The following is a 27165-nucleotide window of genomic DNA, read 5'->3' on the forward strand; positions in this document are numbered from 1 at the left end:
TCTACGAAATTACTCCCGGAAAATTCGGGATTTAGGTAAAGACGTCAATGCTGGGCCATTAGTTCTTCGGAAGCAAATAAGTGTAAGTACTTACTATTCGTAGAAAAATTATTTTAGGAAAAAATACTTATGTTTCTGGTAAAGAAAAACATATTTGTAGACTTATAACGTTGTTTTTTTTTTATAGAAAGAACAGCTAAGATTACGATATGCAGTTACAAAAACTATCGAACATAGAAAAAATGAGGGTGTTCCGATGTTAGAAAAAATAAAGTTGTTAAAACAAGACATAGACAATTCTATTAGCCACGTTTTTGGAGAACACAAACTTTGTGCAGAATTGGGATATTTCTGTCATGACCAATATAAACCCAGTGGTAGCATATTATCAGACTTAAAAATGACAGGTAGGTTCTAAAAGCCCAAAGTGTAAAGAATTACGGTTTATGACTGCCTTATAAATATTTATAATTTTTTGTTGTTTCAGACCTATATGACAAATTATATAGCTTTGTCAGCTATCTTTCAAGAAATAGCGTGAGTTTAATACAAGATGTTGACAATAATGTATCGGAGCAATTTAACTCAATCATTGCAAAATTTATTGGCGGAAAACGCATTAATTATTGCCAACGAGGATCATATCAGGCTCGCTGTTTAAAAAATTCCTTAATCATAAAAGCCCGATTGGCTTAGTTAAAAACAGGGAATTAAAGAAAAAATACATTAAACGGAAAAGATTATTCCAAACCAAAGAGAAGTCTGGACTTGATAGCAGTTACGGTGATCAATGTCAAAAGCCTGATCTAACACCTGAGGAGTTGCAAAAAGAAAAAGAAGATTTTCTAGCTAGTATTAAAAAAAATGCAGAAGAAATCAAATTAATTGAAGAGCTCACAAAGAAACTAGAGCTAATCTGATTTGTGGCACTTAGAGCGAAGAAAGCGTCTTACGGCATCAAATTACTATGCAATTTGCTCTAAATCTAGTGCCAGAAGCAACGGCGATACAAAAAAGCTCGTGGAACAACTTTGTACCCAAAAACAATTTATTCTGCTAGCATTGAGTGGGGCAAACAAAATGAAAAACGGGCAATCAATGTTTTAGAAACATTAATTAATGAGAAGATATTACCATGTGGCTTATTTGTAAGCGAAAATATTTCATTCTTGGCAGCGACTCCCGATGGCCTTATTGGGAAGAAGGGGATTGTTGAAATCAAATGCCCCTTTAGTGCTAAAAATCTCACTCCTGAAGATGCGATAATGCAAAGAAAAATATCATTTTGGAAGAAAAACGGAGAAATTAATAAAAACCACAAATGGTTTTACCAAATACAAGGCCAATTGTTGGTAACTGGGAGATCCTACTGCTGCTTTGCAGTTTGGACACCTTTGGGCATTAAGAAGGAAATTATTTTAAAAAACGATGTATTTTGCGAAAACATGAAAAAGAAATTAACTATATTCTATTCGATATGTTATTTACCTGAGCTTGTAGATCCTCGCAAAAATAGAAATATGCATGTTAGAAATATTTCCCTAAAAGAATATACGATCGCATAGGTTTTTTTTTATATGTAGCCAACTTTGTATATTTTGTAATAAATGTCTTGTTTTGTTTGATTTATGTGTTATTGGTCTTTATTTTTATTATCATCACATTTTATAATTATACCAAATCGAAAAAATTTACCATAAAAACTCTTATTCAAAGTATCTATTTGAATTGGATATTAAAATAAGAAGAAGGTATAGCAATGGAGTCAAGCAAGTAGGTAGGTAGGTATGAAAAAAAAATTGTGAACAGTCAAAGATAACATTGTATACCAACTTATAGTTTTTATTTTTTTACCTAGATTAAAAGTCAAATATTTAAAAAAAGCATGATGTGGGTATTAATTTTGTTAGAATATAGATATCAAGAACACGCAAGAATGTTGTTCTTCAAATGTTATTTTCTACCAAAATAAATAGAAAAGTATTGTTAGTGGTATCATTTAAAGCAATTTTCGAACCATTGTCACAAAAAAGGAAACAAAAAAATAAAAAATATACAAGGGCGAACCACCTAATTATACACAGTACACATTAGATCGACACAAACTATTAAATAGTGATTTTAACTAAAAAGCAAGTTCCCTTTCTCAATAAAATATAATAAAGTATCACATACAGGGTGACAATTTAAAAACTTGAAATGGCCATATATTAGGAACGAAAAACTGGAATAAAAAAACGCCCAAAAGAGTTTCTATAAAACGAAAGAGGAACAAAACAAGCATATTATCCCACCCTTATCTGCAACCCCTTGGACAGGGTAACATACACCCCTAAAATCTTAAATAGAAAGGGGAGTCGAGTGACATCAATTTCCTGAAATGTGGCTTTCTATGGTATCATTGGAAAGCATTTTTCAAAAGCTTCAAGATGATCTATTACTCGACTCCCCTTTCTATTTAAGATTTTAGGAGTGTATCTCACCCTGTCCAAGGGGTGCAGATAAGGGTGGGATAATATGCTTCTTTTTGTTCCCCCTTCGTGTTATAGAAACCGTTTTGAGCGTTTTTTTTATTCCAGTTTTTCGTTCCTAATATAAATTGTCATTTCAAGTTTCTAAATTGTCACCCCGTATATTATTCCATTCCTAAATATTCCTAATCACTACAATAAGTTCCTTTTTTTCAAATCACTTCCTTTTTAAGAATTGCCAAATAGAGAATAAAACCCTTAAATTCGTATAATTTTTACCATCCAAGAAATTTGGAATTTAAGAGAGATTGATAGAAAATTGGAATAATAACAATCCTGTATTTTTTAGGCTATTTTAATAATAGTGTTGATTTAATTTAATAGGCTTTAGTAATCTGAATTTTTATTCTCAGCGTAATTAATTAATTTAATACATTTATTAAAATTTACTGCCATTTTCATAAAGTCATAATGATTAATCAAAACACGAGCACAACTTTTTCCTTAAAAAATAGTGGGTACCTAGTTGATTCAAATATGCCTTTACTAACATATAGATCTGATTCCAATATGACTCTAATATTTAAATTTAAATAAAATATTTAGAATACGAACCTGAAAACCACCCATCTCATCAAGTATCAAGTACTCATATAATCAGCAGAGGCCGCCACGTCGCTGCTAGTAAAAATGCACTTGTAAGGCTCTCGAAATCCGCGAATATTTCAGCAATGGTTTAACTTTTTTTTTAAAAATTTGACTAGCCTTTAGACAAAGGTTTGGTCGATGTCTATAATTATGTTTAAACTTAATTTAAAATTTATAATTACTCTTAAATGGCGTTTGAATATCAACAATGTTTGATTAACAAAATTATATATTTCTAGGCATATCCTCAGATTTTCATATAATTACAGACATGTGTTGATCCTTTATCCATAAAATAAAAAAAAAATTGAGTCAAAAAGTTTAACGATTTTCAAATTATACCCGGATTTCTAAACCCTTAAAATGATATTTTCGCATGGCCGTGATGCGGAGCCTTAAAGACCCACAAGACATAGTTGATGCTTTTGCACTGTTCTTTGGTGAGGCATTTATACAATCAAATTTCATTAACCATTCGTCGACGTCTGATAATGTGCCCCACTTTGACATTTCCAACGTTGATGCTTCCCAGATTATTTTGGCTAGTAAAAAACTCAAAAATAAGTTAATATCTTGTGTAGACGGTGTGCCTAGCTTCTTGGTTAAAGATTGCATTGGTGTCCTGGCTGATCCGCTGACCTTACATTTTCAACTTAATACTGTCAACAGAACAAATCCCTAAAATTTGGAAGACTGCTAAAATAATACCTATTTTAAAAGCAGGGGACTCTGATCAAATCGTGAACTACAGTCCAATCTCATTACTCTGTAACTTCTCAAAAATTTTCGAAATTATCTTGAATCGGTCGCTATTTAGCCACGGAAAAGAACTCATCTCTGTAGACCAGCATGGATTTTTTAGCGGGCGATCTTGTGTTACTAACTTATCCTGTCTGTCTAGCCACATCTGTGAATCACTTGATCTTAATACTCAAGTCGATGTTATTTATACCGACTTCCAAAAAGCCTTTGATCAGATAGATCACTATATTTTGCTGCATAAATTAACTCAGTATTGTTTTTCAGGGAGATTATTTAATTAGTCACTCACTTATCATAGGCTGGCTTTTGTCGATGATTTGAAGCTATATTTAAATGTATATGGTTTGGAGGATTATGTTTTTCTTCAGAACTGTCTAAATACATTGGAGGTATAGTGCGCTGTTAACAGGTTAGGCTTGATAGATCAAAAACACCCTTAAATTTTAATTACTTTATTAATGATACTATTTTGAGTAGATTAGAACAAATTACTGATCTTGGTATAACCTTTGACTCTGAATTTACATTCGTTCCACACTTCAACGACATAGTCAAGTCAGCCCTGAGAAGGATTGGATTCATAATTAGAAGTTCTCAGAATTTTACTTTGGAATCTACATTAAGACTGCTTTTCTGTTGCTTTGTGAGATCAAAACTGGAGTTTGGCTGCATTATATGGAACCCTCTCTATCAGAATCATGTTGGTCTCCTTGAATCTGTTCAGCGTAGATTTGCTAAGTTTTTGGCCTTCAGGCAGGATGGCATATATCCGGTAAGAGGGTTTGATCATCGGCAACTATTGGAACGCTTCAATCTACATCCATTACATCTCAGAAGTATGATCTTCTCTGTAAAATTCCTGCATGGGTTACTGAATGGATTCATTGATAGTCCTGTACTTCTTTCTGGTGTACATTTCATGGTGCCTAGGCTTAATGCTAGACATCCCCTAACATTCTTTCTGCCAAGGCCTATACATACTAACATCCTGTTGAAATCGCCACTATATACAATATGCGCTATATTTAATCGGATCTGTCACATGCGCGATATAAATTTCTCTCCGGTTCATGTGATTGTCGATACCTTGGTGGATCATTACTCTTGGGATTAAGACCCATGTGTTTAAGTTATAGTTAGTAGGTATATTGCAGTTAATTTAATTTTGTCGAATATGTGATTATCTTGTTAAACTTTTATAATTGGTTTTTTATATCATATTAATAGTTATTTATTCTAATTTTTTGGATAACTTTTGAGAATGTGACTTTACTTTACTTTTTTTCTTTTCTTTTCATTCCTTTAGGTTTGTTTGTGTATGTTTTTTTTAACTATATTTTTCATTGTTTTGCAACTGTTTCCTGTTATTGGGCAAGTTGCCTGTTGGAAATAAAGGCTTATTATTATTATTATTATTAACATTAAATTCTCTCAAAACAAGTGAAGTAGTTGTAAATTGGGGTCTCTGATTGACCTTGTAATATATCTGGGCATGTAATGTTTGCTTTGTGCTTGAACTGTGATTTTTTGTTAGTAGTTAACGGTTAATTTTTAAACTGCCATAGTGCTTTATAACAATTTTATGTTCGATTGTTGCAATGTTTACTTTAGAATAAGTTAGCAATTATATACAAGGAAATAGAGATGATACTACCCCAAGAAATATAGTAATATTGCTTCAAGAAAGCTTTAGAATAGGTTAGAACCGTATGCAATAGGAAAATAAAGAATATACTACTGAAGACTTAAGATATGGCCATAAACAAGATATTGAGGATTTATTTAAAGATATAAAATAGATGTCTTAAAAACACTTTCAATCCTGTGATAATTAATCTAACTCAAACTAACAATTTTGAGAGTGGTTTAACACATACCAGACCCAATCAACAAAACAAAAATTAATTAATAATTGATAACTTTATACATTAAAACGGCAGTTACTAAAAAACTACAATACAGACCATTTATAAAAATCTCATAAAAGTTGTGATTTGTTCATTTAAAAAAGTTTAAAGTAATCCAAAAATTTATCATAAGTCTAGAAGATAGCCATCAAACTGACTTTTTTCTGCAGAAATCCATAATTTAAGAATGATATATATTCATTCACACAGCTTTCATGTATATCCATAAAAGTCAAACTAAATTAACTGAAATCAACTAATTGAAAGACTACTAAATGGCGAGAACATAAAACATAAATTTCAAATTTATTACTTGGCTTTGACCTAACATTTACAACATTTAACCAAAGCAAATTAAGGACATAAACTTATTGAAGAGAAGAATTAAATCATTTATATATCAGTACTATTATGTGGCCAAATTTGAAACTATTCTAAACTAGACTAACAAGAAGATGTAATACTAAGAAAAAATGGGACTTTAATAAATATTATATAAAAGTAATCTTAATATAGTGTTTGCATACCTGGGTGCTATCAAGAAATTTGTGTTTTTTTTATGTACAGCAGGAGACAAATTATGTTACAATTGAAGGATAATGAATGTGGAAGAAACACATGGTGTAGTGTATTCCTCTCTCTAACAAAAAATTGATGTTATTTATGATTTATGGTAAATTAATCAACAACTTTAATATATTGTTTTACTATACTTTACTATTGTTTTAGAGGTTTTATGTGCCTCATTTTATCATTTTATGTGTTTGGTTGCAACAATTAAAAAGCTTCCCAAACTATAAATATAGCATTGGTCAAATTAATACACTTCTTTGTAGTAGTACTATAGTTCTTAATGTTAATTAAAAAAAGCAGTAGTAATATACCCTTCCATCTGCTTTTAAAATCATAAGTTTATCCAATCAAATAAAACCATTTACAAAGCAGATAGGTATGACATATTTACACAAGATATGCCTTATTTTAACGTGAAAAAATGCTTGATAAAAGGATACTATATGAGATTCTATTAGGTCCAAATCTGGAGGCTCTGCTGGCACACTGCTAAAATCCATAGATTCATTCTCCATTCTTCAAGAGTTTAACTAAAGACAAATATTTTCGAAGATCAGTAAGTTCATTTGAATCTACTACTTTATGTCAACAAAGTTAATAAATGGCAAATCTGAGTAGATTAAAATGTAAATAATTCTATTTTACGTTGGGAAAAGCGGGAATCCGTTCATAGTTTCAAAAACATAAACAAGACAATTTATCTATTAACCTCAAAATATAGAATGACATATCGAAATAAAAACACGTGACATCGTTGCCAGTTTGTCCTTGGATTCAATCCTTTCATAGGCCACCCGCTAAACTCACGTAACTTTAATGATTACGTAAGTTCTTCCACAACGCCATAATCACGATATCGCCACGCCCATTTTAAAGATAGGTTATATTTTGTTATTTTTAGATTTTGGGGGACTAGAAGCTAGAGGATAAAAATAAAAATTTTGATAATTAAATGTTCTATTTCCAGCGCACAAGTGGCCATGCATATTAATAGGGCCGTAAATACAATAATCCGGGTCACAAACTTTTAACAAAAATGTCTCAAATCATGTTGATTATTGCCGCGGCACATCTGGTTTATTGTCCATTCACAAAAGTTGAGGAGAGTTTTAACTTACAGGCTATACATGACATACTTTATCATAAGTGGAACCTCTCTCAGGTAAGAGATTTACATCATAATTCGTTTGAATCACATGCACAGAATATCTTCGAAAACCTACTTTAATTATTTATTCTGTTGCAAATCAGACTTGTTCACTCTCTATGCTCTGTTTGTATTTAAAAAATGCCCTGTTGTTAAAAAATGTTTTTTTGTTAAATAATATATGAGATAGCCTTCATAAACATTCAATTATATAAAAGTAATTACACTATTATCTGAAGGCAACAGTATAAAAACATCTAAAATAATAATAGAATAAAACTGTAAAATATACACAAACAAAACTTAATATAGGATTTCAAATTTAGACCGATTACTGTATACTGACCCTAAAAGCTTTTGGTATCACCTCAACAGTAGGAAGGCAGTAAATAAAATTCCAAATTCAATGTATTATGGTGATAATGAATTTCCTGGTTGCGAACAGATAGCGGAGGGTTTTGCCCAGTTTTTTTCAACTGTCTACAATACTAATATAAATAAAAATAACAATTATTATATGGGTCAACAGGTGGGAGAAAATATGACAATTACTAATCCCCAAATGTCTGTTGATTTAATTTTTGATAACATTTTAAAATTAAAGGCCAAAGTTAGTTCAGGTCCTGATGGGATACCAAAATATTTTTTACAAAAATGTGTCTGTACTGTTTCTCGCTCTCTATTCTTCCTTTTTCAGAAATCCCTTGGCTCAGCACTCTTTTCTTCATTATAGTAAGCATAGTTTTGTGGTACCAATATTTAAATCAGATGATAATGACCAAATAGGCAACTATAGGGCCGTTTGCATCCAGTCAGCCATTCCAAAACTGTTGGACAGTTTTATCTACGACCAAATTTATTTCTATTGCAAGGAGCTGTTGCTTAATCAGTAGCATGGGTTTAGTTCGGGCAGATCTATGATCACTAACTTGTTGATCTATCAGCAGGATCTGTTGGATGCCTTGGAGAGGGGATGTCAGATGGATGTGATTTATACAGACTTTTCCAAGGCTTTTGATAGAGTCGATCACAGAATCTTGCAGAAGAAACTTAGAGTGTTTAGTTTCTCCAATCATATAGTTGCCTGGTTCACAAGCTTCTTGTCAGGCCCGACTCAGCAGGTTAGATTGGGTAGTGCTAGATCCAGCAATATCAATGTATGTTCTGGTGTACCCTAGGGTGGACACTGCTCACCATTGCTCTTTAACATTTTTATTAATGATATAGCTATGTGTTTTGAAAATAGTGCCTTTTTATTGTTTGCAGATGACCTGAAATTTTATAGAGTAATCCAGACTCCCAAAGACCAAATTTTGTTATAGAATGACCTGAATAGGCTAAATACTTGGTGTTTCAACAATATCTTATTCTTAAACATAAAGAAATGTAATTATATTAGTATTCACAAAAGAAGTAAAAAAGTTGTAACATGATACAATATAGAGGGAAGCTCTGTTCACTATTCTGATATAATCAAGGATCTTGGCATTTATTTTGACAATCATTTAAATTTTAATATACACATAAATAATATAGTGGTTAGGTCCTCCAGGGTTCTGGGTTTTGTTTTGCGTCACTGTAGAGAGCTATCAGTCGAGACCTGTAAGAGAGTGTATGTGTCTTTGGTGGTTTCTTTATTGGAGTATGGCTCAATGATATGGTCCCCCTATTACATGAACAGCTGTCTGGCCCTTGAAAGGATTCAGAATAAGTTTTTAAGATTTTGTCTATTTAAATTAAATTTTGAAATACCGAACGATCATGTTTATGATGATGCACGGGAAGTGCTGGCTATGACAACATTGAGAGAAAGACGTATTCATGGTGATTTAACCTTTGTATTTAAGCTTCTTAATGGTCTGATTGTATGCCCCGACCTTCTTGGATTAGCTTCGGTGTCCCCTCAAGACTCTTGAGATGAAACCGACTATTTGCTTTGCCTTTTCACAGTACCAACTATGCCACTCCACAGAATAAACGATCTCGCTAGCCCTTTTTACCGAACCGGTTTTTCGTTCAGGCTCCTCCTATTTACCCCCATTCTAACGGGTACAACTGTCATCGCCCACGTGGGATATCGGGTCATAATTAGTGTATTAGTAAGAGCGTTAGTGTGTATATTTGCGATATTTTGTAATTTGCCGTTTTTTATTTAATTTTTGTTAAGTAGGTATTACACATTACCTTGTTTTGGAGTTTAACTCTGTGCTCTGTGACTTTGTTTTTTCTTTCATTTGTGTTGTGCTAAAAACTTAAAAAAAAACACTAAAATGCCAACTTTTTGTGCGTATAGGGGTTGTTTTGCCAAAAGCGTCGCTGGAAAAAGTTTATTTATGTTTTACCTATCTATTATTGATTTATAATACTTTAGTAACGGAATATGATATGGTAGCAATAATACCTGCTATCACACCTAGGGCATTATAAGCGGGCATTATGATAATGCCCGGAAATTTTATTGCTTATCCAATTTTATTTCTCTCATAATAAAAAATAAACATCCATTTAAAGATTACAAATAGGGGAAATTTAAAGCAAAAGCTAACAAAAGCTAAAATTTAATTTAAAAATACCTACCTATGTACATATGTATTTGTATATTGTTAACATATTAACATCACACAAATAGCAAACTTTTTCTCAGCTAGTGCCTTACTAAAGGCAAATATTATTTACCATTATCATAAAACAACTAACACAAAAATTCCATTCCAAAACAAATTAAAAGTATACTAATCTACACCTCTATCGTGTATCAAAACAGTCAAATAACAATTTTTATAAAAATAATAATTATTATAATTATTCTAAAAAGCAAGGACCAATATAAGCCTTAACAAAAAAAAATCCTATTGGAAATATAACTAAATTTTGTAGTTTGCTCCCGTATTATATGAATATAACCATTTTGATTTTAAAAATAAAAGCACTTCGTTCGGTGTATGCGTTTACTATAACTTCACGAGATCTCTCAGTGTATTTGCGCCGGGTGCATCTGGCAGTTGGGCTTATAAAAAACTGGTTCACGGATATCAAAGGAGCCGACGCAAGCCTTCGCTTCTGTGAGATCGTTTATTCTGTGGCCACTCACTCCCCTATCGAAAGAACCTTAAATATTATCAACCATGAGGATATTGAAGTTGTGGGCATGGTCTTGTCTAGTTTTAGGAATCAAATTAGAGAGATTGTATAAACTCTTCTGTTGATTTTACGTTGGTTTGCCTGTAAAAACATATTTGTATTTTAGCTATTTTAAGTTATGGTTAGGTGTAATTATTGAACTTTGTAATATTGTTTTTTTTGTAATGGGGTTGATCCCGTCTATTAAATAAATAAATCAATAAATATAAACTACAGTCTATTCTATTCTATATCTAACACACTATATTTCTTCTTGCAAACTTGCAGTGAGTCTCCAAAATGATCAAGTGTTGGATTTCTATTCCAAACAATTAATGATTTTATTAATCGCATATTAGAGCCATGCATTTTTTTCTAGATGATGGTGATTGTAATTTCACTTGAATGTCAAATCTCATGTCGAAATATTTCACAAATCTATTTTGAATGGATTCCAACTTACAGAGAGATTTGGTCAGAAATGACTTCAAGATCCCTCATAGTCCCTCCATCAATAGCAACTTGATGCCATCTATGCAATAGCATAGGCTAACGAGAGATTTGTCTCACTCCCTGTATAAAAGCTTATAAAGTTGTACCTATTTGTTAACATTTAGATATTAATGGTTATTGTGTATCCATTCTACAAATATTACAATTTGACTGTAAAGATATAACATTTTCTCACCTTATTATTATGAAAAGTTTTACATCATCTGTGAATATTAGGCTACTATAAAAGAGTATAATATATAAAGTTTTGCTGAAATCATTAATAAAAAGGTTAAAGAACAAAGGCAAAAGATCAAGGTTGGTCACTCCAGATGTTACCTCTTTCATTTTTGGACCAAATCATCCAGTCAGAAAATTTTTCAGCCGAATTAACAGGGTTTCAAAGAGTCAAGCAGATCTTAAGATTATCAATTAATGATTTCTTCAATAATATAAATAATACTTGACTAATAGTACTTATCAAATTCTATACTAACAATTTTAGAACAAGTAATAATAATTCTGAACCACTGCTAGATTTTTTCAATGAAAGATTTTTATCCAAAATACCTATTAACATAAGATGGTTAACTCTCAACTCACAGTTAAGTTCGCAGTTGTAATTAGCTGTTACAATATCACTATTCTCTGGCAAATACACTGTATAGAAAAAGTCCACAAAGGAATCAACCAGTCTTTGGCCATCATCTACAATTTTTATCTTCAAAAAAGATCCTGGCCAATAAGTTGTTATGATTTTCATTAATATACTTCCAAACATTTTGTGGATTTAAATAGATATCTCTATCAATCTAGTCTCTTATATAAAGGTATCAGTTCAGAAAGCTTTGCATAATCAACACTAGACCTAAACTGCATATAGAGTTTATGGGCAGCCCTTTTCCATATAATGCTCATGCTTCTAAACTCAACACTAAAATATCAATGACAGCTTGAGCCTTTAAAGCATTTTACAGGTACAACATTTGATATTCCAAAGTTTAATACCTCATAAAAGTGTTCAAAGGTTTTATTTATATTTAGTTGGCCCAGAACAGTGTCCCAATTGAACGGTGTCAAATAGTTGCTAAAACCCAAATAGTTAGTATTCCTAAAATCATGCCATTCTTCCTTTTACAGAGTTTTAGGATGATTAATAGATATTTCACAAAGTAAGCAAGAAAATCTCTTAAATTGCTAAACGCTAATTGCTAAATCTAAAACTACATTACATGAATTAGGACTAGAATTAACGTGAGATATATCTAAACACTTATTAGTATCTGTCAAGTACTTTGCTTACTAATTATGTGGACATTTCATTAGATTTAATCCATTTTCTCAAGGGTAGATTATATTCACCAAATATTAACATTTTGGCTGATGTGTAGTTAGACCAAAGGTCCTCAATTGTGTCACAAGGTATTCTCTGAACCATCTAGAATATACAACCCACCTATGACCATTTTTGAAAACCCATGTTTTAAAAAAATATATTCATTTATTTATTTGTTAAAAAAATCCATTTACATTGTAATTATAGAAATATATAATAAATTACATTTAAGTTTAGTGAAAAGTATTACACTTTGTGTCACTCAAAATCACAGTAAGCAATAAGTACATTTAACACAAAATACAGGACCATGATTAAAGAAAGGACAATTTACGAAATCTGGTTTTAGTTTTTGCTTAGAAGTACTAAATTTAGAATCAAACAAATTTATTTGTCCTAGCAGACCACTAGCTCTGCAAAGCAATCGTGTAGTTGGTTCATTCATGCCGTAGTCAGTGTGGTGAAATGGTATTTCAAAAGTTTCAGATTGTCTGATATTTCGAGAAGGAATTCTAAGTTTAAAAAGTGACAAAAACTGAGGAGTCTCCATAGAAGCCATTTATCACTTGACTCTAGTGTAGGCAAATTCAGACTATCCCTCACCCACTAATATATTTGTCCTTGCGACATCCACTTCTAATTGCAGCAATTTTCAAGAGTTTATTCTGGACTTTTTCAAGCTGTTCAATATACCAATTGCAAGATGGGGCCCAAACAATTAACCCATACTTCAAAATTGGTATAACAAGAGAGCAATAAAGTATTCTGAAAGTAAACATAGACAATTGACCTCTGAATGAAACCACGCACCTTCATTGCCTTATTTATTACTTGATTGATTTTTGAATCCATTCAGATTTTAAGTTTGAAACTTTTGTCTTAGAGCCTTTTGGAAGATTATTTATTGAGAAAATAAAATTTATAGGTTTTCTCTGTCTTGAAAAAGTAATTTTATGGCATTTATTAATATTAGGTGACATTTTGTTAAAATCATACCAATTAAAAATTTATTGCAAATCCTCGTTTAGAAGAGCAGCATCATGAAAAGACTCGATACCTTTAAAAAGTTTGACATCATCCGCAAGCATCAGGGTACTGGAATTTTTAAAATTTTTCGTTAAATCAATTAACAAGAGGCAAAACAAAACGACGATACCACTCAAATACGATTTAATTTAAGTATTAGGCTTTTTAAATTATTTTCATAAATTCTTCTACTATTAGCACCAACATTATTGATAAAAATTCTCTGTACTCTTATATCATCAAAAAATTTTAGTATGACCATCTGGAGTTTCCGGGAGTTGTTCCCAGGACATTTTTGGGTCCACTCTTTATCTCCTTCATTTCTTCACCATTAGTATTTCTATTACAAATACTTAATTTGAATAAATTTTGGGCTCAATACATAGGTAAGTGTTCAATAAAAAATCAACATTCATTTAAGTAATATTAATTTTCATTTCAGTAAGAGCTACATTAGCCTGTACTGTTATACTAAGCTTTAAAAGACTGAGCAATACTTTAGAAAAACAATTTGGTTCAAGATGGTTGCAGTGGTTTATGGCAATTACTGTTACACAAAGTCATTTTATGTTTTACTTGAGCCGACCTTTACCCAATATAATGGTGATGCCTTTGGGTAAGTTTTGCTTTCAAAAATATTCATAAATGTATCTCTTGGTTTTTAGTGCTATTGGCATTAGATGCATGGCTAAAAAATGAGAAAAAAATATTCATATTATGTTCTGGGGCATCAATTATAATATTCAGATCAGAATTAGCATTATTTTTTGGTATTCTTCTACTGTATGACTTATTCTATAAGAGAATTGATATCAAAGAGTAAGTAAGTGCTTTATATGACAGAGAAAAATCGGTTTCTTAAAACACTATTTATTTTTCAGATTAGTTCAAATAGCAATTCCAGGAGGTTTAATTCTGTTAACATTAACAGTAATTGTAGATTCCATTTTTTGGGGTCGATTACTATGGCCAGAGGGAGAAGTATTATGGTATAACACCATTTTAAATAAGAGTTCCAATTGGGGAGTATCCTTTAAAATATTTTAAACTGTTTTTAGCACATTAAACTAATTAAAATTCCTTAACTGTTTCTATAAAGACTTCGCCATTTTTATGGTACTTTTACTCGGCAATACCTAGAGGTCTTGCAGCATCAGTGTTCCTAGTTCCGGTGGGCTGTATTTTGGACCAAAGAGTGAGAAAACTGGTCGGAGTATCCTTGTCTTTTGTGCTTTTATACTCTTTTTTACCCCATAAAGAGTTAAGATTCATTATTTATGTATTTCCATTTTTAAATGTGGCAGCTGCATCAGCTTGTCATCGAATGTAAGTTTACTGTTATGGTACCTTTAAGTTATGGTCTTTTTCTACATATTTTTTCAGATGGGAGAATAAGGACAAATCTCCCATATACAATCTTTTATCGATGGGTGTTGCGGGTCATTTGGCAGTAAATGTTATGTTCACTCTGTTTTTGCTAAGTGTTTCTGGTACCAACTATCCAGGAGGTACCGCAATTTCTCACCTTCATAGACTGGCAAGGAATGAACCGCATGTTCATGTTCACATTGCTAATTTGGCTGCCCAAACTGGAATATCGCGATTTGCACAGTTAAATTCATCTTGGATGTAAGTAAACAGTTCAGTCAGTTCAAATTCAATGAATTTATCATTTTGGACCATTAAGTTATCAATAGATGCCAGCATATAGAAATCCCTGTTTTTATCCTATAAATAATCTTGACTACAATAATATGATCTATTGGTAACTTTTGTCTGAATTAAAAAACATGTTTCTATAGCCCCATATATTTGCCTTGTAGATATGACAAATCTGAAAACATAAAAACGACTGACCTACAAATTTTTAAGTTCACTCACCTAATAGAAGAAGGAAAAAGTAAATTTGCCTCTAATCTAAAAGTTCTCGCTGCCACTCATGATATCATAGACACAATTGAATCGTTTCATCAAATTTCGTTTAATTATTTAACGATACCCCCTGTTAAAATCAAAATGAAACCTGTTTTGTACTTATTAAGAAGAAGGGAAAATTTTAAAGATATTTTAGAGATGCGTGGGGACGATTTAGATGCTATAGAAAATCCTTTACCAATGAGTCTTGAAGATAGTGAGCATATTGAGGAATCTTCAAATGATCCTATAAAGGAATCAAATGAATTGTTTGAAGAGTCTAGTAGTAAAATGGTTTCTGCATCAAAAGAAGCAGATGAAAAGGGGACAAGTGAGGAGGAGTTTGCAATAAAACCGTCTGCATTTATAGAAACAAACGATAAACCGGTAGAGCCTACAAGTTTACCAGAAAAAGATCAAAAGGGAAAACTGAGAAAGCAACAAAAACCGAACGAAAACATGTCCGACGTTCAAAAAACTGTAAGAAAAAGTGAATTTGATACTGTAGAAACAAATATTCCATCTGAGGAGCTTAAATTGGATTCGAAATCCAGGATTTTGCGAAAAAGAGATTATCTTAGCAAAGAGGAGGAATCAAGCAATGATAAAGAAAAACCTTCTAAGAGGTATTTAAACGTTGAAAAACCAGAAAAAGTCTTGAAAAAACCTTTTATACCCCTTAATAAAAAGAAACCGACAGAATCAGAGGAAAAAACTCACTCTGCTCCTATAGTGCCAAAGAAACCGAAACCCCTACTTAAACTAAAAAATAAATCTGAAGCAACTGATAAAATAATAATAGATAATAAAAAGTCTATTCCAGAAACAAGTCAAACTGAAAACGAAATAAGCAAATTACATGTAAAACAAAACATAAAGAAAATTATTCAAAAATACAAACGAAAGAAAGTCACAGAAGACGAACGACCAACAGTAACTGTCGAGGAAAAACATGCAGACAATAAACCGGCAGACCTGCAAGATGAAATATCAAAAATCGAACAGCAGATCATTGATATCATTGAAAGCAATCCGAATATTATTAATAAGGAATATATCAAAGCCAAGTTAGCTAAAACTATAAAGCAAGAGCTGCTAAATGCTATGAGCCCTACTGTTATTACAGAAACTGCAACGAAATCTGAAGAAAAGGTTATTAAAGAAAAATCTGAAGAAGTCCTTGTAGTTGATACACCAGAGGACGAAACTGATGGTGAAACTGAAGTTGGCAGTGCAGTGGACGTATATGACGAAACTCCTTCCGTTACAGATGAAGTTTTAGTGGATGATGCGCAATTGACCGACATACTTAACCAAAAAAGCATTGTTAAAAAGTTTAAGAAGAATACAGAAAATATTGATAAAATAATTAATATTATTGATCAGATTGTTGATACTATTGAAATTGTTGATGATGATGACAGTGTGGAGGAGTATATAAGGTAAATTTGTTATTTTTGCTTGTTTAATTATACTATATTGTTTTTACTTAAATTGTGTTTTATTTTGTATGGCCTCTATTAATTATTAAAACCTTTGGGATTGTTGATTTTTGGGAAAAATTTGTGTGTCAAAATACACGGAACGAGAAAAAATAGAAATTCTGTGCATGGTTGGGTTTGGTGATAGAACACGTACTCAAATTGTTGCTCAATGATTCAATGAAATCCATCCTGATCGTCCAAAGGTGGTGGGTAGAATAGTGGCTAAATTTTGGAGAATCCGGTCATGTTAGAGATCTGCCGAAATCTCGTCGTCCTGCTGGAGATGAAAATGAATAACTTGACGTTTTGCTTTCTTTGGAAGAAAATCCATGCACTCCTCTGTCGCACATTGGGGCAAATTTACACATAGCGAAATCTATAGTTCACCGAATAGTTAAAAACCACAAATCAAATATCACCCTTACAAAGTTATTCCTGTGCAAGAGGATGACGATTTCGATAGGCGAAATGAGTTTTGTAAACGCTTACAAAACATGTGCAATCTAAATAATAATTTAGTAACAAATTTAATTTTTTCCGATGAAGCCACGTTCTGTTTGAATAGTAGTGTGAACAGACAAAATTGTCGATATTGGGCAACAGAAAAATTCGCATTGGATGATGGAGGTAAACACCCAGTACCAAAAACTAAATGTGTGGTGTGGAATAATGCGTGGAAGAGTAATAGGCCCTCTTTTCTTTGAACAGTCTTTAACGGGACAAGTGTATCTCGATTTTCTCCAATTTGAATTAGTTCCAGCATTACTAGTTTTATTTCCAAATCCATTGGACCCAAACTATCCTGACGAAGAACTAATTTTCTAGGAAGATGGCGCTCCTCCGCACTTTGCTGCCACTGTGTGTACATTTTTGAATGAAACCTTTCCCAATCGGTGGATAGGAAGGAGAGGACCCATCGAATGGCCTGCTAGGTCGCCTTACCTAACACCAATGGACTTTTTTTTGTGGGGATACCTCAAGTCCAAGGTATTTGTTAATAGGCCAAATAATCTAGACGACTTGAAAGGGAGAATTCGTAAGGAAGTGCATGCCATAACTCCGGAAATGATTGAAAATGTGCAACGAAACTTTATTCATCGCCTTGGATATTGTCAAGCCGTGAATGGCAACCATTTTGAATATTTAACTTAATTTTTGTTCTTTTTTTATTTGTTACATGAATCGCCTTTTTTTCGGTAACTGTTGACTTAGGTATAGGACATGATGCATGAAACATACGTAGAATTCCACGCGAAATTCAAAGATGAAATAAAAAAAAGGTGCTTTCATTTAAAAAAATGAAATTGATGGACGTAATTTATTTTTGAGCAACCCTGTATATACAAACTTCACGTACAAAAATGCGCAACTTGAAATACAAATCGACGGGTCCGAGCGTTTTTTTTTCGAACACACCCCTGAATTTTAAATGAATTTAGAAATAACTCTTGGGATGCACTGTATAATATTCGCTAGTTTTCTCCTGCTTTCGAAAGTTAATATTTTAAAATTAATTCCTATATCTTTTGTCTTCTTAGTAACTATTTAAATTTTGCTTGTAGAATAAACTTTTCAAAAATTTTATTTGCACTTTTTCATTTTTATTTTTATAGGAAGATAGGGTTTAGCATTTATTAAATATCTAAAGATTGGCTGTTAATAAATCTGTCTTTCAGTCCCTGCACTCTCGTTACAATTCAGTTTATTTTTCTGCATTTATTAGAAGTTAATTAAGTTTACAATAACTTTCAAGGCGTGTCGAATCTCCTTTTATTAGTAAGTTTTGAGTCATAGGTCCAACCGTACTAAAGACATGCATAAAGAGAAAATTTACAATCATGAAAACATTTCCAACAAGTTCCATTTATGTATACATTAAACTTGCGGTCAATGTAGCACGAGGAAACCTATTTTTATATAGAACCGCCCACATTAATTTTAGATAGTTTCTTTAGCATTATGGAGTAATATACTGTATCGACGCCTTACTAAAATCAGAATGATCTGACTTCTAACTAGATTATTATATAATTATATATTAGCCTTTAAAATAGCTTGACGAAAATAAAAAGTTTACTACACGTTTGTAACTAACTTGTTGTTTACTAATTATTTAAAAAATAGGCACAACATCTATATATATAAAAGAGTTTGTCCTGACTGACTGACTCATCATCGCAGAGCCCAAACTACAATAGCTAGAAACGTAAAATTTTGCCAATGGGTTCCTTTTATAAGGTAGGTACCAGATAAGAACGGATTTTTCGAAATTCCACCGATAAGGGGTAAAAAATTGGAAAATTGTTACCCGTGACCTCGAGAACTAAGGGGGCGTGGCTTCGGAGTTTGAACGGAGACTGCCCGCACCAACGAGTCGCAGGCATCAACTTAAGAAAAAAAAATTAACTGCAACAATGTTTTTTTATAATGTAGGCCCCGGATACGAAAGAAATTTTTGAAATTCCACCGATACTAATACCCCTTATTAGCGATATGATAAGTATCGCATAGCGGCATAAAACTGAATAATAAATACGATTGAAAAAGTGCCTCTGTATTGTTTATATTTTGGTAGACATAACAACAAGGCGGGTCCATGCGAGACTGATACCCGAGAGGTGACTCGACTCAGTCTTACCGCTCGCTCTGCATCTAACGAATCATTTTTAAGATTATTTATGTCTTGGTTTTATAATAATTATATTATATTAATCGCGCCCCCTGACCTCAAGAAAAACGGCGTGGCAATTGTGGGTTGCATGTACTATCAATGAGGCGAGGCTTCGGATTTTATTTTTATGTATTGTGGGTTACATTTACTATTATTGGAGACCTTCTTCGACTTTTCTTTTATTTTCACGCGAGCAACGCCGCGGGCATTCAGCTAGTGTGATAATATGAGAGACTCTCAATATATTTTGTTTCGTCTGCAATTGTAAACAATGTTTATTAAAGTGATTTATAAGGCAACAGATTCAAGGTGTAATCCGTCAACCATGACAGATACAATTTTAGTCAGAAAAAGTCCAATAAATTAATAATAACTAACATATTCCAAAGACAGAGAAAATCCGGCTGGAAGGACCAAAATGTTGGAATTGCTTTATTAAATCCGATATTTTCTCTTACTGTTTTTGTGTTATAAATCGGTTATACAAAAATTAATTTCAGACTTACACAGTTTTTTTGCTTCAGGTTTTGTTCATCCTTTCTAGAATGTACTTCTCGCGACTTCAGGGGTTGTCAAACTAATTTTTCTTTTATTCCAGGCATTCGACGTTATTCTTACATATTTAAGGATTTGGACCTTATTTTTCATTTTACCTGCATTTGAAGTAATTTTTAATGATTGAATTTAATGAAGAGGAGCTTAGAATAGGAGAGCCGCTTCTGGTAATTATAATTATTACGCATAATTCTCCGAATTAAAACAAAAACTTTATGCAGATAACATTTAAAAAAAATTAACACTTATAGTTCCAAATAAATTGCAAACACTGCAATACAACTTCTATTATTTTTTTTTCTTGTAGTTGAATTTGTTTTTAAGTAAGTCGAATATGATTCTCTTGGCCCATTCTCTTTTTAAACGTGTTCTTTTTGCTATTAATATAATTTTATTATTTAGGGTAATGTAGGGTAAATTTTAGAATGTAAATAGGAAATGGATATATTACTTAAAAAAACTAAATGAAACAATCAGTTTCCAAATAAATGTATATATTACTGCTTAATGAAAACACAGTCACAACATTCCGACCGACCGGTAAAATGGCTTTTAAAGTCAAATTATGGCGGGTCGAAAAAATTGCTGTACACCAAATAGTAAAATTTTCTAATTTAACATGGATACGGCACACGCTAAATAAAAAATAAAACCAAAGCAACGTAGGAAGGTGCTTTTTTTCGCACGGTTTTTTTTTATAAGTAACCTCGTACGTATATGTTAATATATAGTATACGTCCGCCACTTTTATTCCACGCAAAATGCATTTCGTCCCTGCACCTCCGGGTCATATGTCTATATATATTATATAATTTTTTTTTCATATATACAAATTTATTTAAAAACTCCTAAACATTAATTCATTTATTAAATTTATGAACCTAAAAATCTCTACAATAATTTTGTCGATACCAAATTTTGATTTACACCAATATAAATATAAAAATACTCTCAAATTTTTACACATATAATTTTTTCTGCCAATGGCCACGAGGTGCAGGGTTAAAATTAAAAATTTTGAGCTATCTCGATTTTTTTTTCTTACTTTTGTACTAAATATACAATCTTATTCGATTCTAGTGATGCCTAACCTTAAAATAGTTACTGTTTAAATTTATGGAACCTTGTGGCGTTGAACACCAGTGACTAGGTCCCGACAACAATTTTATTTATAAAAAAATTTTATCAGCCACAACCTCATTTTTTTTTAATATATTATTTTTTTCACGTTATAGGCTCAACTGTGTAATTTTCTTTGTCCCCAAGCATAACTAACTAATACAGTAAGCGATTATATTAAACCATATTTAAATATTTAATAGTAAAATCATCATTTTTGGCAGTTGAAAATAATTAAAATTGATTTTAAAGGTAAACGTTGTGACCACCTATGACTGGTTTAATAATTTTGAAAAAGGATTATCAACCATTTATTTTAATTTAAATAATCCCCAGTTGGTTATTTTTAATGATTTATATTCAAGTTTGTAAAATCGTTTATTTGTTCAGGGTTTAATATTCAAGAACTACTATTCATATAATTTTTTTTCAAATTATTGTTTATTATTTTCAAATTTCTTTTGAAGCTTTAGGACCCGCACAGCAAGTTAATTTCCTATAAATTACCTTCTACTTTTTTTGTTTTACTTTTCATATATGCTACTTCCTAATTTGTCATCTTAAATGACATATCTTCTCCATTTTAGACCCCTCAAGAGGAAATAAATACATTATGAAACTACGGCAAAAAACCGCTCGGCTTATTTTAATTTTTAATATAATTTAGTTTTTACGCTCTTATTTTTTAAGGTTTAAATAATTTTTTAAATGTTTTAATGACAAATAATTATACAGATCTTTTAACATACAGAGTCAATGAGAAAAATGCATAAATAATGAACGAGTTAACAATTCTAGGTGGATTTTAATCTTATTATTGTATTATTTTTTTTAAATAAATATGATTAAAGTAAGCTAAAATTGTAAAAGATTTAAGTACTGCATACTCAATCCAACAAACCCAAAACATTGAATAATAAATGAAATATTTAAAAAATATATTTATTTTTATATCTCATAGACGTTGTATTTTAGAATAATAAATTGTGCGTACAGGTAGGTTATTTTAAATATTTTTTTCCAAAAAACAAAGCTATTTACTCAATATTTTATTCCCAAAAGAGTGTAAACTTTATGGTTTACTTCAACATATACAGTATGTTGAAGTAAACCATAAAGTTTACACTCTTTTGGGAATAAAATATTGAGTAAATAGCTTTGTTTTTTGGAAAAAAATATTTAAAATAACCTACCTGTACGCACAATTTATTATTCTAAAATACAACGTCTATGAGATATAAAAATAAATATATTTTTTAAATATTTCATTTATTATTCAATGTTTTGGGTTTGTTGGATTTATTAAAATAAAAAATAAAACAGAGATGTTACTTTCTGACGTATTATGGTTTCTATCTTCTTTAGAGCTAACAAAAAATTATCTTTCCCTTTTTATGGTATAAATAGACATAGCAATAGTAATTTAAAAAAAAAGAGAAGAGGGTATAAAAGTATAGCAATTAGGAAATAAATAAATTTCCATAACTTTTTCCTTCCTTGATAATAAAAAAAATCACAAAAATTAAAAAAAAATTTTTGGTATATTTTTGTGGAATTTTTTAACAGTAATTGTTCCACCTACTAAAACAAAAATATTTCCTCCTTCGACTGCTTTAGAGAAAATATACTTAAAAATTTTAGTTTAATTATTAAATTTCTATACATTCAAGTTGCATATTTGTGATTTTTTTTGTTAAATGTTTATGTCTTTTTAGTACGAGTTTCTGTTAAATATGTGATTTTTTGGCACAATATTTAAGCACCTTAAAAAAAAAGGAATATTTTTTAATTTCTTTTTCTTTGGAAAATAAGACTTAAAGATTTAATCCTATGATATTAAATAAATTTTTAATAAGAAGAAAAATTAATAAAAATAAAAAGAGAACCCGCAGTGGCGATCTCACAACGTATAATAAATGGCTACCCGTGTTTTGATATAGCTAGAGCTTCATCAGGCCTAAAATAAAAAATCAGTCTAAACAAAATGAAATTTAAATAAAAAATATTAAGGACCTTTAAAAGCCATCTCACAACGCTCACAGTGTGTAAACAAACAAACATTTCTAGATTATAACTATAAAAATAACTAAAAATACAAAAAAGTACAACTTTAACATAGACTTATTGAGATATATGTCATCATAATTATTAAACATAAGGTAAAGATTAATAATTAGAATAGCATTTAAGTAATTTAGTATTAGTGTCTAGATAGTCCAACAATTTTATACTCATACTTCTGACCTTGTGGTACTGGGTTCGATTCTCGGTAAGTCTATATTGTTTAGTTCTACTCTCTTATTTAATTTTATAATTATAACCTAGAAATTTTTGTCTATTTACATAGTGTGAACGTTGTGAAATGGCTTTTAAAGGTTTTGGTGTTTTTTATTTAAATTTATTTTTTTTAGACTAATATTTTTGATTCTAGGCCTGATGATGCTCTAGCTAGAGCGAAACACCTGTAGTCTTTTGTTATATGGAGTGAAACCATAACTGTGTGTTTTTTTTGTTTGTTGGTCTCTTTGCTATGAGATTTCTGTATTTGTAAACAGGAAAATTCTTCTAAGAACAATTTTTCTTTGACAAAAATCACGTGTTAATTAGCCAAAAGTCCAGTAGCTTCAAAAAGAAAAAGAAAATATTTTTTTCCTTTTCTTGTAGCCCTGAAGAAGGTACTAAAGAAAGAAAGTACCGAAACGTCGGGTTAATTTAAACTTATTGGAATAAATCCTGTCAGAGAAAGCTTGTGATGATTTTCTTATGATTTTTAAAAATTTTGAAAACTGGTTTCGTATTTTACAAAATTGCATTAAATTAGATTTTTTTTAATATCAAATTTAAAATTTTAAACCTGTCTACAGCACTATGTATGTATGTTAAAATTAAATACTTCAATAGAATATTTAAATTCATGATTAAAACCCTTAAGAAAGATGCAGTAATATAAAAAATTAAACTTCCTGCTGTTTAAAAATTACCAAAGTTTCGATCAATTTTAATCTTCTTCATTGATAATTTTTTAGTTCAGGAGTTTGTCATTCAAATTATATTTATAAAAAAAAAACATTATTTATTAAAAAAAGTAACCACGAAGTATTTGAATTTTTTTATATAAAAAATGCCTTAGAAATTTTTTGGAATTGAAATCCCCAACACGGTATTTTAAAATTCTTTTTCTTAATCACCCAGTACAATAATGGTCAATCCCAACCTAAAAATTCAACCATAATTTTTTTCCAAAAATCTGTCAAAAAACAACTAAGATTTTACAGGTTTAAGGAGTCCTTAGTGAGGACATACTGTATACTTTAAAAAAAAATGCGAAATATAGCCGCTTACTGTTTTAGCTTTACAATAATAAAATTTAACTTTATAAAATTTATAGCCAATCTATACCTAAAATATATACATTATAATAGCCTATAAATATGGACACTTAAAACAATTTTAAATATAATTTATAATATAATTTTTCGCTCTACAATCTTTTATTGTACTGTTAATTAAAGCCAGATTAAGCGCCCATTTACATAAAATTTTGTTCGCCTGGGGTCAACAATTTTCAATTTTTTCCTTTTTCTAGTTGAGCCTTAAAAAGTTTTTTTTTTAAACCGAAAAACCATTTATGAATTATCGCCGAAGGGTGGGAAGTTTAAAATTTTGTAATATCTATGCTGGCCCTCGTTGGCCGCATTCCCGGAAATTTAGAAGCCAAATAATTGACATTTTCAGTGGCTGAGGAACATCGAAACAATTTACATTTTTATAAGTCGTTGTCGAGCTTTTATTTTTATCTCTTTTATTTTTTTTTTAAAGAAAGGAAGACGAAGCGCGTCTGTCAACTGGTGACAAAGATACGAAACTTAATAATGAAAAGTAAGTTAATGGGGGTATGGGGGTGCGTTCTGTTCTCGTATTGCACGCGATTCGCGAATGGAAACTTGTCATATCGGTCAAATTTTGAATCACTTATAAGGTACAAGTGTTGCATAATTTACAAAAAGTGTGCGGCTATGTGTATGTACAAGTATGTAGTATTTACAACCATTGCTTGGCCAACTTTAGGTTAAACAATGGCTTCCGGGGTTGAATAGTTAAGTTTAAATAGAATTCATTGGGTGCTTTTTATTGAGCTTTCAAGGAAAATTTGGAAATCTATTGCATCGAACCATATTTAATCTTAACAATTCAATAGTGTCTATTGCAAAAAAGTGGAGTTTCCATAACGCCTAAGATTTGCCCCCGAACGCTCCCCCTTACCGGTCTGAACACTAACAAATAACAAGGATAACAGCTAACAAAACGTGTGTTTTATAACATGGGTTTTAACTGAAACCATTAATCTGTTATGTTTATTATCTACGTCTAATCAAAGTTACTATATACCACAAATAGTATAACCAGGAACCTACTGGTTCCGTGGCCACCTTAGCATAACAATATAATATTTATGAAATAATCTTATGTTTATGGAAACCGAGTGCCCCTTGGTTATAAACTAGCCTAAAATAATCGAGGGGCGCAGCTCCGGGGTGGGCTTTGGTTGGGCGTCGAGGCTATTTAGGGCCCTAATTTTTTGTTTTATTTTTTTTTTATTTCGTAAAAACAACTTTGAAGGCACTTTTTGTCGGACGAATTGGCCCAGTGGAGTTTTGTGTGAGTTTTGTTTTAAATGTAACAAATAGGTGTCAGTCGCGTCCAAACGGGTTATGCACAAAAGATGTTTTTTTTCAAAACTATATATCTATTTTTTTGAAATTTTACTGAGGGTGAGGCACTAAATGTGAAAAAAATATATTTTTTTAAAAATTGCTTACACGATAAAACATTCGCCAGAAGTTATGGGAAAAAATTGCTTTAACTTTGAAAATATTTTTTATTTTTACATGCGATATTACTCTCTTAACACATAAAAGTGTTTACTGCCCCTTAATATTGCTTATAAGTTGGCCCGATTAAATAAATTTATTAATTAATTGATTTTTTAAGAATGCTCATTAAAGACAACGATATGGAGAAATTATTAAATTTTAATAAAACGAATTAAATTTAAAAAAATGAAAAAATTATAAAGAGTTGCTTGAAACTGAATTGGAGCTCATTAAAAATATATTTGGAAAAAATTAATTAAAATTATGAAGTTAAAATAGAAAAGAAAATATAATAAAAAAAAGTTAAACATTTCTCAAGTCTTTTTGTAGAATTTGATTAACAAGATGGGCAAATTAGATAAGTTTATAATTTAAAAATGCTAAAGAGTTATGTTTAAATAAAACGACAAAGATAATTGAATTAGGGTCATAAAATGCATATACATAAAAATTGGTAAAATAAAGGTATAACCAACTTTATCCTTATTTCTTAAAATAGATAAATCCAGAATTATTAATTTATTTAAAATTATTTAAAAACGTTAGTCGAATAAAAATTGAATAGAAATAATATATACCCATCACTTCTTTCCACATGATTCATGCTAAATTAGACATTATTAACCAAAAAAATATAATAGTTTTTATTTCTGGTATATTTTCAAATCATCTTTGTCTATGGCACCCTTCTAATATTCTGAACTAATGTGTCATAGATAAATATACATAGGCTTGATTTGATTATACTATTTTTTATGAAAGCTTTGTTTAAGTAGTGAAAAATTTAAAGAACATATTGGAAAATTAGAAAAACTGTTGATTAGATAGGTTAGAATAGAGAAAATAAATAAATATTAAGAAAATTAAATTAAAATAGGCAAATTAAAAATATAAATTCATTGAAAATTGGAAGAAAATTATTTTTTCTTAGTTATGTTGAAAAAACCTTATTAAAAACATTGAAAAAAAATTTAATTGATTATTCATATTACTATTAGACTTTTTCATTGACTAATAGTTAAGAAAATTTAATTTTTAAATTTAATAAATAATTTGCAAAATACTT

General features: G+C 30.7%; 2 protein-coding genes across 3 annotated transcripts in view; one reads left to right on the forward strand and one right to left on the reverse strand.

The window, feature by feature from the left end:
- LOC126736640 (uncharacterized) overlaps positions 1 to 7971 on the reverse strand; it is a 22894-nt gene extending 14923 nt beyond the window's left edge. The window contains exons 1-2 of one of the 2 annotated variants that reach the window (XM_050441100.1): positions 7855 to 7971; positions 6802 to 6891 (exon numbers count right to left, since the gene is read on the reverse strand). In XM_050441100.1, the coding sequence (XP_050297057.1) occupies positions 6802 to 6876 (75 nt within the window). In that variant the 5' untranslated portion in view covers positions 6877 to 6891; positions 7855 to 7971. Of the gene's footprint in view, positions 1 to 6801; positions 7058 to 7854 lie in introns of those variants that run through there. The other variant, XM_050441099.1, reaches the window with a different exon arrangement.
- On the forward strand, positions 7238 to 16890 carry LOC126736639 (probable Dol-P-Man:Man(7)GlcNAc(2)-PP-Dol alpha-1,6-mannosyltransferase). Its single transcript, XM_050441097.1, has 8 exons — positions 7238 to 7523; positions 13736 to 13868; positions 13925 to 14098; positions 14148 to 14301; positions 14364 to 14508; positions 14582 to 14808; positions 14866 to 15111; positions 15306 to 16890. The coding sequence occupies exons 1-8, from the start codon at positions 7398 to 7400 to the stop codon at positions 16840 to 16842; spliced, it is 2742 nt and encodes a 913-aa protein (XP_050297054.1). The 5' UTR covers positions 7238 to 7397; the 3' UTR covers positions 16843 to 16890.
- Positions 16891 to 27165: the final 10275 nt, after the last annotated feature.

This window comes from Anthonomus grandis, chromosome 5, assembly GCF_022605725.1.
Source record: "Anthonomus grandis grandis chromosome 5, icAntGran1.3, whole genome shotgun sequence".
Lineage (NCBI taxonomy): Eukaryota > Metazoa > Arthropoda > Insecta > Coleoptera > Curculionidae > Anthonomus > Anthonomus grandis.